General features: G+C 44.2%; 1 protein-coding gene across 1 annotated transcript in view; it reads left to right on the top strand.

Moving 5' to 3' along the window:
* The first annotated feature begins 290 nt into the window (after nucleotides 1–290).
* Nucleotides 291–14,591, top strand: part of LOC107374802 (kinesin-like protein KIF2A) — a 30,485-nt gene continuing 16,184 nt past the window's right edge. Inside the window, exons 1-8 of the mRNA XM_015943069.3 lie at nucleotides 291–474; nucleotides 1,236–1,330; nucleotides 3,459–3,578; nucleotides 6,342–6,396; nucleotides 8,841–8,960; nucleotides 12,662–12,762; nucleotides 13,067–13,162; nucleotides 13,446–13,500. Of these exons, the coding sequence (XP_015798555.3) occupies nucleotides 414–474; nucleotides 1,236–1,330; nucleotides 3,459–3,578; nucleotides 6,342–6,396; nucleotides 8,841–8,960; nucleotides 12,662–12,762; nucleotides 13,067–13,162; nucleotides 13,446–13,500 (703 nt within the window). The 5' untranslated portion in view covers nucleotides 291–413. The remainder of the gene's footprint in view (nucleotides 475–1,235; nucleotides 1,331–3,458; nucleotides 3,579–6,341; nucleotides 6,397–8,840; nucleotides 8,961–12,661; nucleotides 12,763–13,066; nucleotides 13,163–13,445; nucleotides 13,501–14,591) is intronic.

Raw genomic sequence — 14,591 nt, 5'->3', positions numbered from 1 at the left:
CACAGTCCATGGAGACTCCTCTCAAACATCATCTGTCAGGCTGTCTATTCAGTCAAGCATGAAACTGAACCTTTTATTTGGCCTCTTGTCAAAAAATAGGAAGACTTGTTATCATGCAGCTAAAATATGAAGAGAGGCAAAATACATACCTGAATGAACTAAAGACTGTTTTTTGAATTATGGTTTTTGAAAGTGTAAAATATATGGAGACAAAAAGCTACAATTGTAAAGAAAATCAAGGACAGATGAGTTTTCATCAGAAGATGCTCGCGAGGTGAGGCTGGTTGGAGACAGCTACCGCGCATGCGCACCAGCCCCGGTCCTCTCCTGCGGCTTACAGTGACCTCAGCCTCCGCAGCAGCGCCAGCTCTCAACCTGGGCAGGACGGGACAGTAAACGCGAGACGGGGAGCGATGGCCGGGATCTTCGGGAAGATCTTCGTGGGTATTTACGTGGAGATCAAGCGTAGCGACGGTACGTGGCTGGCTGACTTCGCACGCGCTCCCTCAGGATGAGAGGAGCAGAGGCTGCATTAGCTATAGCCAGCTGCTACATTATCCTCTCTGCTGCTCGGTAACCGGGACGTAGTGGTTCATACGGCACACAGCGAGGCGTGAGATCCATTGAATAAACTAACGTGTTGTTTTATGACTCTGCTGCTGTGCGTGAGTCGTGCGGGCTGAAGCCGGTGGGCCTACCGGTCCCGGACAGTGAGCCGGCGGACGGGCGGGTCCATCCACCTGCTGCGCCGCTGTCCGGCTGTCACCGTGAACACCTGCCCCTACCTCTTCGCTTCACCGGGCAGACCCCTCCGGTTCAGGATGGGGGGACAAGGGAGAGGCACCACAGGCTGATGGGTGGCAGCATGGAGGGGCCTCACCTCTCACTGCATTTATCTCCCTGGCACCAAAACCAGCTGCTCCTTTTTTCACAAAACCCTTCTCTGATGACGTTAACACCCATAAAACAGCGTTTTGTGCTGAACATCAGAGGAACGCCTCCTCATCAGCCACACCCATTAGCATCTGCATTATTATTCAAAGTCTATAAACCGTGAAAATAGGAAATGTGTCTTTTTTTGTGGTTTATTTACTCCAAGCATTGCTGTTAGACCTGTGACAGAGTTCCTGTAAATGATTGACTCTAACTGAAGGCTCAAGCAGAATAATACATGTGCTCATGACTCTACAGCCCCCATGTACACTGAGCAGGCCTCACATCTTTTTGCCCTGCAGGACGAATACACCAGGCCATGGTCACATCACTGCATGAAGACAACGAGAGCGTGACCGTGGAGTGGATCGAAAACGGGGACACGAAAGGGAAAGAGGTACACCTGCTTCCTCCAGCTCTTTCGTGTCCAGGGGTGAAGTCATTCCAGCTGTTTGACTTTTGCTTTGGAGTAACTGAAGGTCTGTCTTCCATTGAGCTTCCAGTGATCTGTGACCTGGAATCTGGAATGAATGCCTTGTAAATCGGGGGGGGGGGGGGGGGGGGGCACCAGGAGTCAGTCAGGTCAGAGTTGAGCTGAATACGGCAGGATTTGGAGTCTTATTGTCCTGTTATGAAGCACTCTGAATTTTCCCTCAGTGATAGATGAAATTTACTTACTATTTCCCGATTTTGCACATCTTACTTCTGATTGGCTAACAGCAACACGACTCTACCTCTGATTCAGTTTGCTCTGCAACGTTGACTTTTTATCTCCACAAATAACACAAGCCTGGAGGAGTTCTGCTGTGTGGTGGAGTTGCTATTGCTAATGATTAGCTTCTACTAGCCGAGATGTTCTCTGCTTTTTTCTGGTCGCTAAACCAACAACAGCCTTCCCCGTCATGAGCCAAGATGGGTGAGTCTATGAATGTTAAGTGACAGTGTGACGTGCATCTATCAGGCTGTCTGTTTTCTATCAGAAGCTAATGCAGGAGATAGGTGTAGGAGACTATTTTCATGTTCAGCCTGCATGAAATACTCAGAGTGACGCATTACAATCAGAAATTATCATTAAAAATGTTTTTCATTGAAGTTGACCTTTAAGTTGACCTCTTGTGAATTGGTGCTATATAAAAACTTTGCCTCAATGTGTGTAAAATTCACTTGAGTTTTTTTTTTCAAGCCTGTCCAATAGTATTTTGCTGGCAGATAAGGCAAAAACTTTACTGCCTGTTAGAGTCGGACCGGCAAAACAAAGACCTGCTAATTGGAATCAACCAGTTTTCATCATGATCCACTTAATTTGTGATTCAAATGATTATTATTTTGTTTGGTGAATCCACTATTTGTGAGCAGAAGTGAAATAAATCTGACATTTTTCCTGGTCTGTGAACTCATCGTCACTTAGTGCTAATTAAAACCAGCAATAACAGATCTTCTATGGGGAGCGTATTTGTTTCCAAGCCCAGATTTTTCCTGTTTATTGCATTAAAATAAAGAATTCTATTTATAGGTCTTTGAGATAACTCAGCGATAAAAGGTCAGAGCTGCACGCTGGTTATCGGCATCAGCCCTCAAACCCAGAATCGGTGCATCTTTTCCTAAGAGGAACTTGATGCTTTGTGCAACTCAAGCAACTTTCTTTAAAATGTGATTTTAAACAACACATTACTCCTGTCAGTATCTCACATCGCAGTGGCTGAAAGCCATGTTGTTTCACATTGTTAATGAGAATAAAAAAAAGAGGTCACATGGCACCTCTCAGTGTGCTTTTTATACTCGAGGAGTTTCTATCTGCTGTGGTGCGAGTTCTGCCCCGTCTCATTGGTTTTTCTACAACGGGTCTGCAATCTGTGGCTCTGGAATGACAAGCGGCTCGTTGGACCTTCTACAATGGCTCTTCATAATTTTTTCATATAAATATGATTACAAATGCAAGTTTCAGCAGCTTTTCCATGGTGTAATTGCATTGAATGTCCACAATGACGCCAAAAGGAAGTAATATTTCTAGAACTATTATGGTTTTTTCTTATCATTTTCCACAAATATCAACATCCGATGAAAAACAGCTTATTCCTTTAGCAAATGTGCATTTTTTAAATTTTATTTCAGAATCTAATAATAAGTAACAAAATGGTGACAATTCAAAAAAGACAACAAATCTTTTAGTCGACATTTACAGAAGAGGGGAAAAAAGTCCTGATTTTAATCAGAATTCTCGTGATTTTCTCAGAAGTTGGAGAAAACTGTTTTTCCAGTGGCTCTAATCCTCCTCATAGAGTATAAATAGTCCTGTTTTTTTAAAGGTCCCGTAACATTTGTGACTCTGAAAAACTTTTATGAAGGTGGACTGAAGGGCTGAAACAGCTCGGTAACAGTTGCAGACCCCAGCTCTAGATGGAAGAGCTGGACGGTGACTGAGGTTTTCCTCTTGACCAGATCCTGCTCAGCTCTCTGTTCTCCAGCTCCTCTTGAAATCTGTCTGTCACGATCACAATATCATCTCAGTCTCATTTGTTCCTCAGATTGATCTGGAGAGCGTCTTTGCTTTGAATCCAGACATTGGTCCTGATGAAGAAATCCCACAGAGTCCTGAAGCTCCTCTTCCTCCGTCCAGTGTCGCCAAAACCGGTCGAGTTCCAAAGGTCCGCTCCTCGAGGATTACTGTGTGGGATTTGAGTAAAGCATGATTTTACCTCCTAACGTCATTTTTGAAGGAATTAATTCATTTCATTCTAAAACACTTTTGTAGGCATGGTTTTGTTTATTTATCAAGAACAACATTTCTGCTCTAAAATATTCACGTGGAGTTCTTTCACAAGATCCTGCAAAGACAGTTTGATTTGAATACAGTGAGACCTTCATGGAATCTCTCAAAACAGAAAATACCTGCTAATTTTTACATTTTAGTAGATTTGCATCAATGGAAACCACTGAGTTTTTAAAGCTCTCGCTCCAGGATGCCTGCTGGACGCGACATTTGGAAATGTAGGATGTCCAAGGAAGGTCCCGTCTTTCTCGCCTCTGATTGGCTGGAAGGGCTCTACTACGATTGGCTATTTCGTGTCAGAGGAAACAGTTTGCCCTCGCTGCAGGTTTTTACTTTTACAGCCAGATCTTGAGGAGTTTTTTGAAGAAAATGTGAACTCATTGCTATTATAAACATCCTTTCCTGTTTAGCAACAAACCAGGTTCAGTTTCTTTCATTAAAAAGCCTGAAAAACATCAAATGTGAACTTGTAATAATTCTTGTAGCATTTATCACACTGTAGACTGACTTTATATCTGTTGGCTCTATTGGGGTTATCTTATTACTTCCATATTAGGCTATCCTGCTTTAATAGGTTGAGGCTGTTTACAAGTTAGAGCACCTCTCTCATCATCAGATTAAATGTTTATCATTTAATCAAAAATTAAGTTACAGCTGATTATGATTTCGACCTATTTTTCACCAGTTTTCATTATTCTAGAGAAGAAGCAGACCTGATGCACTCAGCTTGGCAGAATAGGGCAGTTTTAAATGTCATACCCAGGCAAGGCGCATATGTTTATCCTATGTACTCTAATGCTTCAGAGCCAAGAGATATAAAGTAAGTCCAACAGTTAGATAAATGCAACAAGATTTAAAATTCACATTTTATGTATTTCAGTTTTTAATGAAACATAAAATATTTTGCAAACCAGGACAGAATGTTTATTATAGCGCTAAGTTCACATTTTCTTTACTAAACTCCCCAAAGCAGCTTTCTGCTGGTGGCAGGACACAGTAGTGGAGCCTTTCTAGCCAATCAGAGAAGAGAAAGGTGGGATCTTCCTTGGACATCCTAGAATTCCAAATGGCGCCTGCTGGAAGCCTCCCTGGTGAGGTTTTCCGGGCATGTCCTACTGCGAGGAGATCCAAGGGAAGACCCAGGACACGCTGGAGGGACTATGTCTCTCAGCTGGTCAGGGAACACCTTAGGATTCCCCTGGAGGAGCTGGCCCAAATAACTGGGGAGAAGGATGTCTGGGCCTCTCAGCTTAGGCTGCTGCCCCCGTGACCCGACTGTGGATAAGCGGCTGAAAATGGTTGGATGAAAGCTCTCGCTCAGTGAGAAACAGTGTAGTGCTCGCTCTCGCGTTAGCCGCTGAAATAATCGATGAGAAATGATCAGATCAGAAAAAGCCTGTCTCTTCTACGTCCCAGGGAAAATCAGCATTCATGGCCCCGCCCACATTGATTTGGGACGGTGGAAGGCTGTGTTGTTTTAGTTGCCAGGAGCACATCTCTGCCAGTAGAAGCTAACCGTTAGCAACAACACAGCATGGTGGAACAGGCGTGTGTTTTTAGTGGAGATAAATCATCAGCGTTGTATTTTGTACCCAAGAGAATATGTTTTACAGTATTCTGAGTTTTGTCAACAAAGGCAGCAGAAGAGTTGCATTGCTATTAGCCAATCAGAGGTGAGATGTTTGCATATCGTGGATACTAATGAGATTCGTAATCCAGGAGTTTTCTGCCTCCCACTCCTCTTCTACAGGATCGCCGGAACTTTATTCCACACAAAATAGGACCTGTAGACATGTAAAATAATGAGTGATTGAGACATTCCATACATCCAATTTCATCCGCTTATCCATAGTCGGGTCGCTGGGGCAGCAGCCTAAGTCGAAAGGCCCATACTTGGCTCTCCCCAGCCACTTGGGCCAGCTCTTCCGGGGAATCCTAAGGCATTCCCTGGCCAGGTGAGAGACATAGTCCCTCCAACGTGTCCTGGATCTCCCTTTAGGCCTACTTCTGGTTGGACATGCCCGGAAAACCTCACCAGGGAGGCGTCCAAGAGGCATCCTGACCAGATGCTCGAGCCACCTCAACTGGCTCCTCTCGATGTGGAGGAGCAGCAGGTCTACTCCGAGCCCCTCCCGAATGACCGAGCTTCTCACCCTATCTCTAAGGGAGAGCCCAGACACTCTGCAGAGAAAACTCATTTCGGCCGTTTGTACCCGGGATCTCGTTCTTTTGGTCACTACCCAAAGCTCGTGACCATAGGTGAGGGTAGGAACGTAGATCGACCGGTAAATCCAGAGCTTCACCGTCTGACTCAGCTCTCTCTTCACCACGACAGACCGGTACAACGCATGCATTACTGCAGATGCAGCTCCAATCCGCCTATCGATCTCACGCTCCAGTTTTCCCTCACTCGTGAACAAGACCCCAAGATACTTAAACTCCTCCACTTGGGGCAGGACCTGATCCTGAGAAGAGACTTTTTAATGGAAAATGTGCTTTTTTAAAAATGAGCAAAAATAATCATGAATTGCGTGAGTCTAAAAAATCTGACTTCTTAGTGATTAATACGTTTTTGCATCTAAAATAGAAACGAACCTTAAACTGTTTAATGTTCAACATGCAACTGTTTTTTCTTTAGACCCGACGAACCACAGCGATACCGAAGCCTGAAAACACTCAGCGGGAAAACAGAGGTACGTTTGAGCCACTGACTGAGTGGGAGGTAACTGGTGCCTAGCATCGAATCGATCTCAACACACACACACACACACACACACACACACACACACACACACACACACACACACACACACACACACACACACACACACACACACACACACACACACACACACACACACACCTTATTAAGCTAAGTACTTTAGCTTCATGATTTTCGGGTTTAGTTACTGGTTCAGTGTGCTTTCTGTTATTTTGGTCAGCTTTATTATACTGTTAGCTTTGTCTGGCACTAATTTTACGTTTTTGTTTATGTATCTAGCAGATGCTTCCCTGCAAACAGTCAACGTTGCACAGACGTACAGATCATGTCTATATTGAGTCTGTCTGTCTAGCCCACGTCTATAGGACGTCCAAACAATGTCTTTGCTCAGTGGGTTTTGTCCAAAGCAACTTACAAGTGATGATAAAGCTAGCAGGTTGCCCTTGAGGCTAACAGCAAACACTAGTCAGTCAATCCTAGGTGGCACTGAGGCAGCATGATGAGTCATAGAGGGAAGTGAACCAGGAATGTGCAGTAGGGTGGGGGACGGGTGCAGGGAGGGTGCTAGTTTAGAAGATGCTCTCTGAAGAGCTGGGTTTTCAGGTGCTTCTTGAAAATCGAAAAGGACGGCCCTGTTCAAGTAGAACTTGGTAGGTCATTCCACATCGGTGGAACGACATATGAAAAGAGTCTGGATTGTCCTGAGCGTGGTGAAGGCACTGCTAGCCGACGATCCTTTGATGACTGGAGCGGCTGGGCCGTGATGTTAGAGGATTCAGCTAGATGGGAGGCGTACCATCCAGGACTTTGTATGCCAGTGCTAGCAATTTGATGCGTGCAGCTAGCCAATGAATTTCAATGAACAGAGGGGTGACAAGTTTTCTGTCTTAGATTGCAGGTTAGAATCCTGTGGCGTTTCTGCGTAGAGTTAGACCGTCCTCCCCAAGCATATGTGGATTTTGTCTGGTTTCCACCCACAGATCAAAATCATGCGCACTAGAGTGGCTGGAGAATCCTGTCTAAATGTGAGTGAGTGTGTGACTGGTTGTTTGTCTCTCTGTGTCCCTGTGATGGACTGGAGACATGTCCCTCCCTCGACCAGGGACTAATGGAGGTGGACACCCCTGGAGAAAATCAGCATCTTATTCATTATTTTGTATGTTCTGAAAGGTGTAATTGGTCGTGGATCCTGCTTTCTCCTCACTCCAGGTCCCAGTCTCCTCGTCTGTTAAAACATCCACTAAATTCTGTCACATGAACCAGAACCACTGACTGCATTTGCACAAACAGCCAGGGGCCTCATTTATCAAGCTTGCTTACACACAAAACGGGGTCGGAAAACTGCGTAAGCAACTTTCCACGCAAACTTCGGGATTTATGAATGAAACCTTAGCGGAAAAATGTGCACAACTTTAAGTTGGCTAAGGACCTTGCTTACGCACATTTTGGACATGGAGAGCACCTGCAGTGCTGCTGCTGAGAAGGACAAAAGTATGAAATCCTGCAGCATTATCACTTGTACCGCTTCGTTTTCACACAGAACAAGACCCCCCACACGCGCCTGAAGCCAGAATACGGAATGCAGAATATCAGCGGGGGACAGATTGAGACAGAATGTCATGCGTCTGTGACAGTGTGTGTCCTGTCACTGTGACCCGATTGATCATGCGCCCTGGCTCCTTGGACAAGGGAGATCTCCGTTTGGCTGACTGGTTAGCATGCGTGACTTTCACCCGGGAGTCTGGGGATCAAATCCTGATTGGACCATTTTTTTTATATCCGCCACAGATCTCTGAAGAATTCACAACATTGACGGCTTCAGCAACGCTGTGCCACTCCGTGGATTTTCTCTTATTTGTTTTGCAAAAGCACTTCCTTTCATTTCTCCACCTCACCCACAAGTACCGCAATTTCTGCTTGTGAAATTGCGCTTCCTTGATCTGTGGCCATGATCGAAATGCTGCAACAGCCGGCTTATGTATATGCATGAGATCCACAAAGCACTTTGCATTAACTATTTATGGCAGTAAGTGGGCGTGGTGAGGGCGGGATGTGACTAAAAGCAGCTGAGAAACTTTCTCGTTAGTCTCTGATTTATGAAGCAGAGATTACGTGCAGCTGTGCGTACTCCATGCTTGATAGATCACAAACCTTCTTGGCGTAAGTACATTTTTTTTTGCTGAGCTTAAGTACGGTTTTAGTAAGGATTCTACGCAATGTTTGATAAATGAGACCCATGGACTGTTGGTATATTTTACTGATAGTCTGATCGCAGACATCCCAGTTTAGTCACAGCAGGCATAATTTATTGTCTTTTTCTTATTAAAATGATCAAAAATGCATAAAGAATAATTATTTAGTGGATTTGTTCCATATTTGTTGAAAGTGATCAGAGTAAACTGTTTTCCTCCTCAGCTGCAGCAGTGGGAACCACCCGGGCCCGTCCCAGTCAGCACAGCCAAGCTGCAGAGCCACCTCCGCCCTCCATCGCCCCACAGTCTGCAGTCAACCAGGCACTGATGCAGCAGCAGAACGGTAACACACACACACACACATTCACGTGGCTCCGTTTTGACACTCTGTTGTGTTCCGTGGCTGCGTCCTCTGTCTCTGTTGTTTTGTTTTCTGTTGTGCAGCGGCCAGAAGCAGTGATGTAATGCTCCCACACAGCTGTGTGCTCCACGTCAAAGTCCCTCTCACTGCTTCCGGCCTCACATTTCAGCACTTGTCCCAGTTTTCCTCGGTGGCTGTTTGGAAACATCTAAATGTAGATTCAAGATCACCCCCGAAAAAGCAAAATTTCAAACTTATTTTAGGTTTAAAGAAAACAAAACCAACTCAGTGGAAACAATCTTGTTTAAATGTTTCTTTTACAGCACCTAGAAGACTTTTCTCTTGTTTTTAGCACCCTCTGGTGTGTGAACGCTGCCTTCTCACGCTCCTAAAACAAGGTGTTCTTCAGCCTGGCAGACGTTAGGAAACCGATTCAGCTCTCCCAATTATTACAGACTTACATTAGTGTCATTTATTATTTTAATGAAAGTGCTCTAAAAGGATTTTTTATGCAAAGATTAATTTTAAGTGTGTATCGTGTTTAAACCCGAAGCTGTGTTGTCTTTTTCTGCCAGACTTAATTAACCACATGTTAATTGTCTCTATGTGTAATTTATCATTATTTGTGCTTAATGGTCTTAAAGGGGCATTATGGAAGTTTGACAGCCAAAACATGTATAGAAATAATAAATTTCTTCTTCATACATTCTCCTGCAATGCCCTGGTCCTGTAGAATGAGCCCTGGCATTTTTACTGTGATTGCCTGTTTTTCTGTAGAATCACAGAAAAAGAGAGCTGCTCGGGTCGAGCAGGCTGCTTCATGCGCGTTCACGCTCAGGCATAGCCCGTAGCATTTGCTATCAGTAGCTTTAGCAGCAGAGAGAGAGGTAGTGCCAACTCAGCGACTTTGTCGCTGTTCCTAATGCCTAGCGATGAACCTAGCTACATTTCTGAGGACCCTTAGCTACTTTCTTCTAGATATTTCCTGCAAATTAGCAACAAAATAGCCATTTTCGCTCAGAACCGTTCTTTGAACGTTGTTTCAGCTGTCATCAAGGATATAAATGTTACAGATTCAAAAGACATTACTGCCCCTATAGCTCACCCAGTAAGACGGTGGACTCGTGCAGAAGACCCGGGTCCGATTCTGGATGTGAACGTAATTTATTTAGAGTTTATTTTTTACATTAATGGTATATTTTTTTACAGTAAGATGCCCAAATTTTTATTTGAGACTCGCCGAACGGCATTGAATTCACAGATAAAAAAGATGTGGGTTCAACTTTCATTTTGGAAGAATTTTTCAAGCAAGGGAAGGGAATGATCTGAGCATGCAGGAGGACTGACCCATCATAAACCTTTGTCGGCTGTGCTGAAGAGAAAGGTACAGAACCAAATTATTTAATTAATTAGCTGCGCGTTCTCCTGTCCTCTGTCCTCCGGGCCACACACACACACACACACACACACACCTACACACACACACACACACACACACACACACACACACACACACACACACACACACACACACACACACACACACACACACACACACACACACACACACGCACACACACACGGGACTGTCTCAGCTGTTATTTTCGTTAAGGAGTGTGCACGTACAGCATGCGCGCCTCGTGCACGAGCTTACTATTGAAGCTACCGTTAAGCTTTTGGCCTGAGGGGGCAATCGCGAGCATAAAAATTCAAAACTCTGTAAAGTCCCTTTAATGAAGATAAATTATTGTGGTATTTTATGTGAATAGGTTTGATGGTGTAATCATTTATCACTCATACGTTAACCCCGCAGTTCAACTGTATTCAGATGTAGATGGAAGTGGCATTAAAGAACAGCCCAGACCTGCTGTAGTGTGTTTCTGGGTTACAAGGTTACAAATGAATGATTAATATGTTAGAGTTGGAGATAGATCCGTGAACAGCCTCAGTTTTGTTAAACAGAGATTATTTAGGGCTGGATGGCTAGTCACAGTGGAGCCAATTAGGAACAGTGGCGTGTCCAGATCTTTTAAAATGGGGTGGCCCAGGTGAGGCACAACTTTGTGCATGGGTGGCACCAATGGTTATGCTTTTTTTAATTTACCCCCAAGCCTTTGGACGACAATGCAAAGGCTATTTAAAGGTAAATTAGTGTGGTGGCACTTGGGGTGGTCAATCAGATTCCAAGGGTGGCATGTGCTACCCTAGGCCACTCTCTGGACACGCCCCTGGTTAGGAAGTGGTTTAAATAAAGTCTTATCTCAAAGATTTACTGCAGTTCATGCAAGTGTTCATTTTAAATGATCATACCATCATTTATTTCACGTTATATAAATATTGACATGTTTACAATTGTTTACATTTCCAAAGATACCATCTTAAAAATATCCAAACCATTGCTTTAGAGCAGGGATTCCTAAAGTGTGGTGCGCGCACCCCTGGGGGTGCGAGAGCTGCCGCTAGGGGGTGCGCGAGGTGAAAAGTGTAATGGCTGCGGAGCTCAGAGAAGTCTGTCAGATGTCACCATTAGCGTAGCCAGAAACTCATTTGTGGGTGGGCCTAAGAAAAAGTAAGTGGGCCCAATAAATGTAATTGAAAACAAGTATATTTTGTGTGTGTGTGTGTGTGTGTGTGTGTGTCCTCCACATGTGCTCTAGCTTCATAATAACAATGCGCCGAGCTTCAGCACTCTGGCCTGCGCACGCCGTTATGTTCCGTATTTGATCATTTTTAACGATGTTGGAGAAATCTGAAGGTGGCGAGTCATTTTGGCAGATTGTAATTAACACCCTGTCTCATGCAGGTGTTCTGACATTGTAAACCTCACACACAGAACATTGTGGATGTAACTAAATAAATCAAGAAATGATTCCCATCTGAGCATTTTAGCATTATTATATTATTATATTAGCACACTGACCGTGGGACAGCATTCTAAACGTCTCAGGCTGTTAACAGCGCGCTGAAGATCTGAAGTTCAGAGTGCGTCTGTCAGAGGTCAGACGCGTTCCAGCGGAACCACGGCTCACGGGTGTGCATAAGTAATTTTACAACATTGGTTTAAATAGCGCCAATAACGAGACGCGGTGACTGGAGCGGCTCATGGAGCTGTGCCGCGTGCGCGCGCACACACACACACACACACACACACACACACACACACACACACACACACACACATAGAGATTCAAGGGTGTTAGGGTTAGGGGTACACGGCTAAATAAGTTCGGGAACCGCTGCTTTAGAATCAGTAAGACCTAAAAAGGTTAAACTGATGAAAGTGGTCTCAGGTTATGTCGACATTATGCGACTCAGAGGTTAAAAACTCCAGAACAAAAACATTAATTTGTTGTACAAGATCCAGGGTTTTGAGAAAAAGGCTTATTTTTGAATTTGGCTCAAAACGTTAAGAAATGTAAGTTTGGTTGATTATTTACTTGTCGTGACACTTCTTATTTGCACGTGAATATCTTTGTGAAGCCTGATTAATCACTTTTACCATAACTTAGGGGTTGGGCATGTCTACAATGAAAAACACAGCTGAACATCAGGATTGTGCACCCCAAAAATGTCCCGAGGCTTTTCTCCTGTTGGTTTTCGCTCTTGTTTTGAGATGCTTGGTGGATTAGGTGATTGCACTTTCCCACAACAGCAAGGAGAAAAACACGATTGTTCTTTTTCAGCACGAAGGAAATCCAACTGTGTGAAGGAGGTTGAGAAATTGCAGGAGAAACGAGAGAAGAGGCGACTTCAACAGCAAGAGCTCCGAGAAAAGAAGGCTCAAGTTAGTATAAAACTCCTCGTACCTTGTAGATGAGGGCAGCAGCAGAGCGACCATCCTCTTCATCAAGTCTTCTGCTGTGGCCAAAACCACCTCAGCTAGCTCCTGTCAGCATGAAGGAGCAGCAGCTCTACTCTGAAAACAAAACAAAATCATATGTTAGTCCGATGTGAAGTCACATTGACTCCTGCTGTAACTTTGAGACGCAACAGTAATCTTATAAATGATGAAGTCTCATTGTTTTGTCTGGTGTGTTATTTTTATTGATGTAATTTCTCCTTTCTCCTCTCTTTGTTTTCCATTTCAGGAAGTTGACGTCAATTTACCAAACTATGAGATCATGTGTATGATCAGAGACTTCCGAGCCAGTCTGGACTACAGACCTTTAACATCCAACGATGTGGTGAGTCTGCTGTCGGCCACCTCCCGTAGGAGGCCAAAGCACAGAGAGAAACTGCTGAAACAGGAGAGGGAAGAGAGGAAGAAGGGACTGAGAGAGAAGCGAAAGTTCAAAGTTACAGACAGAAAAAATGGAGTAAAGCCGACGAGAGGAGGAGGAACTAAAGTAGATGAATGAATTTTAATGTCCTGTCTTTCTCTATGTTATTTTTCTTGATACTTAGCAAGATCCCTTCATCTTTGGCAGGTGGAAGCTTCATGACCTTTTTTGTTTTTTGATGTTTCAGATCGAGGAGCACAGAATATGTGTGTGTGTTCGTGCACGTCCTCTCAATAAAAAAGGTTGGGCTAGCTTTATACATATATCTTTTTATTGTCTACATTTGTTATATCTACGCTAACATTTGCATGGAGTTTAGTTTGGTTTAAGAGCTGCATCAACAAATTTATCAAGAAATGGAGATTTTAGATCAGTTTTATTGGCTTAAAGCTGGGGGCCATAGCATGATGTGACCAAGGAGAGGAGGAGAATTTCAAATGGGAACGTCGAAAGCTCCTAACCCTGCTCCCCTTCTGGAAGGAACTGAAAGCTACACCTCTTACCGTGCACACGCAGGGAACGCCGAGTCATCAGAGAGAGCTGGAACACTAGTTTGATTTAGCTAATCACTAATCACGCTCCAATACGTAAAAGATAAATCGCTTTTTGTTCTACTCTCTCCTCTTCCACAGTAGGCTTGAAGATCAGAGACTGAAATTAATTTAATCTAGGTAGTTAGCATTCAAGCTAGGGCTATATTAGCCTACGCTAAATGCCACATACAACAATTATCTGCATTATTATTTATGTTATTCAAATTCAAATATGGTTACAATTCTCTAAAATACAATAGTTTACTAAGTAGTTATCTGTCCATAAGTATCTTTATCAGCTCTTCATCTGTTTTGAGCAGTGGCGTGTCTAGATCTTTTAAAATGGGGTGGCCCAGGTGAGGCACAACTTTGTTCAAGGGTGGCACCAATGGTTGTGCTTTTTTTGATTTACCCCCATGCCTTTTGTGGACAATGCAAAGCCTATTTAAAGGTAAAGTAGTGTGTTGGCACCTGGGGTGGCCAGTCAGATTCCAAGGGTGGCATGTGCTACCCCAGGCCACTCCCTGGACACGCCCCTGGTTTTGAGCCGTAGATCACTAGAGCCCCTTCCACACTAGGGCCGGCGCAGTCAGCCCCAGCCTGCCCAGGTTAATTCCACGCATCCTTAGGAATGCGAGCAAAGATATCAGTGATGTCATGAGCGCATCTCCTAGCACGTGGGCGGGCGGGTGGGGCAAAAGACGTGCAGAGAAGTCTGCTGTGTCACCCTGACATTTAACAAAGGCAGACATGAACAGTATTGCTTTTGGAGACTCTGACTCTGATATTGCATCCTGCTG

The sequence above is a fragment of the Nothobranchius furzeri genome, chromosome 6, assembly GCF_043380555.1.
Source record: "Nothobranchius furzeri strain GRZ-AD chromosome 6, NfurGRZ-RIMD1, whole genome shotgun sequence".
Classification (NCBI taxonomy): Eukaryota; Metazoa; Chordata; class Actinopteri; order Cyprinodontiformes; family Nothobranchiidae; genus Nothobranchius; species Nothobranchius furzeri.
This window is presented reverse-complemented; position numbering and strand designations above follow the sequence as displayed.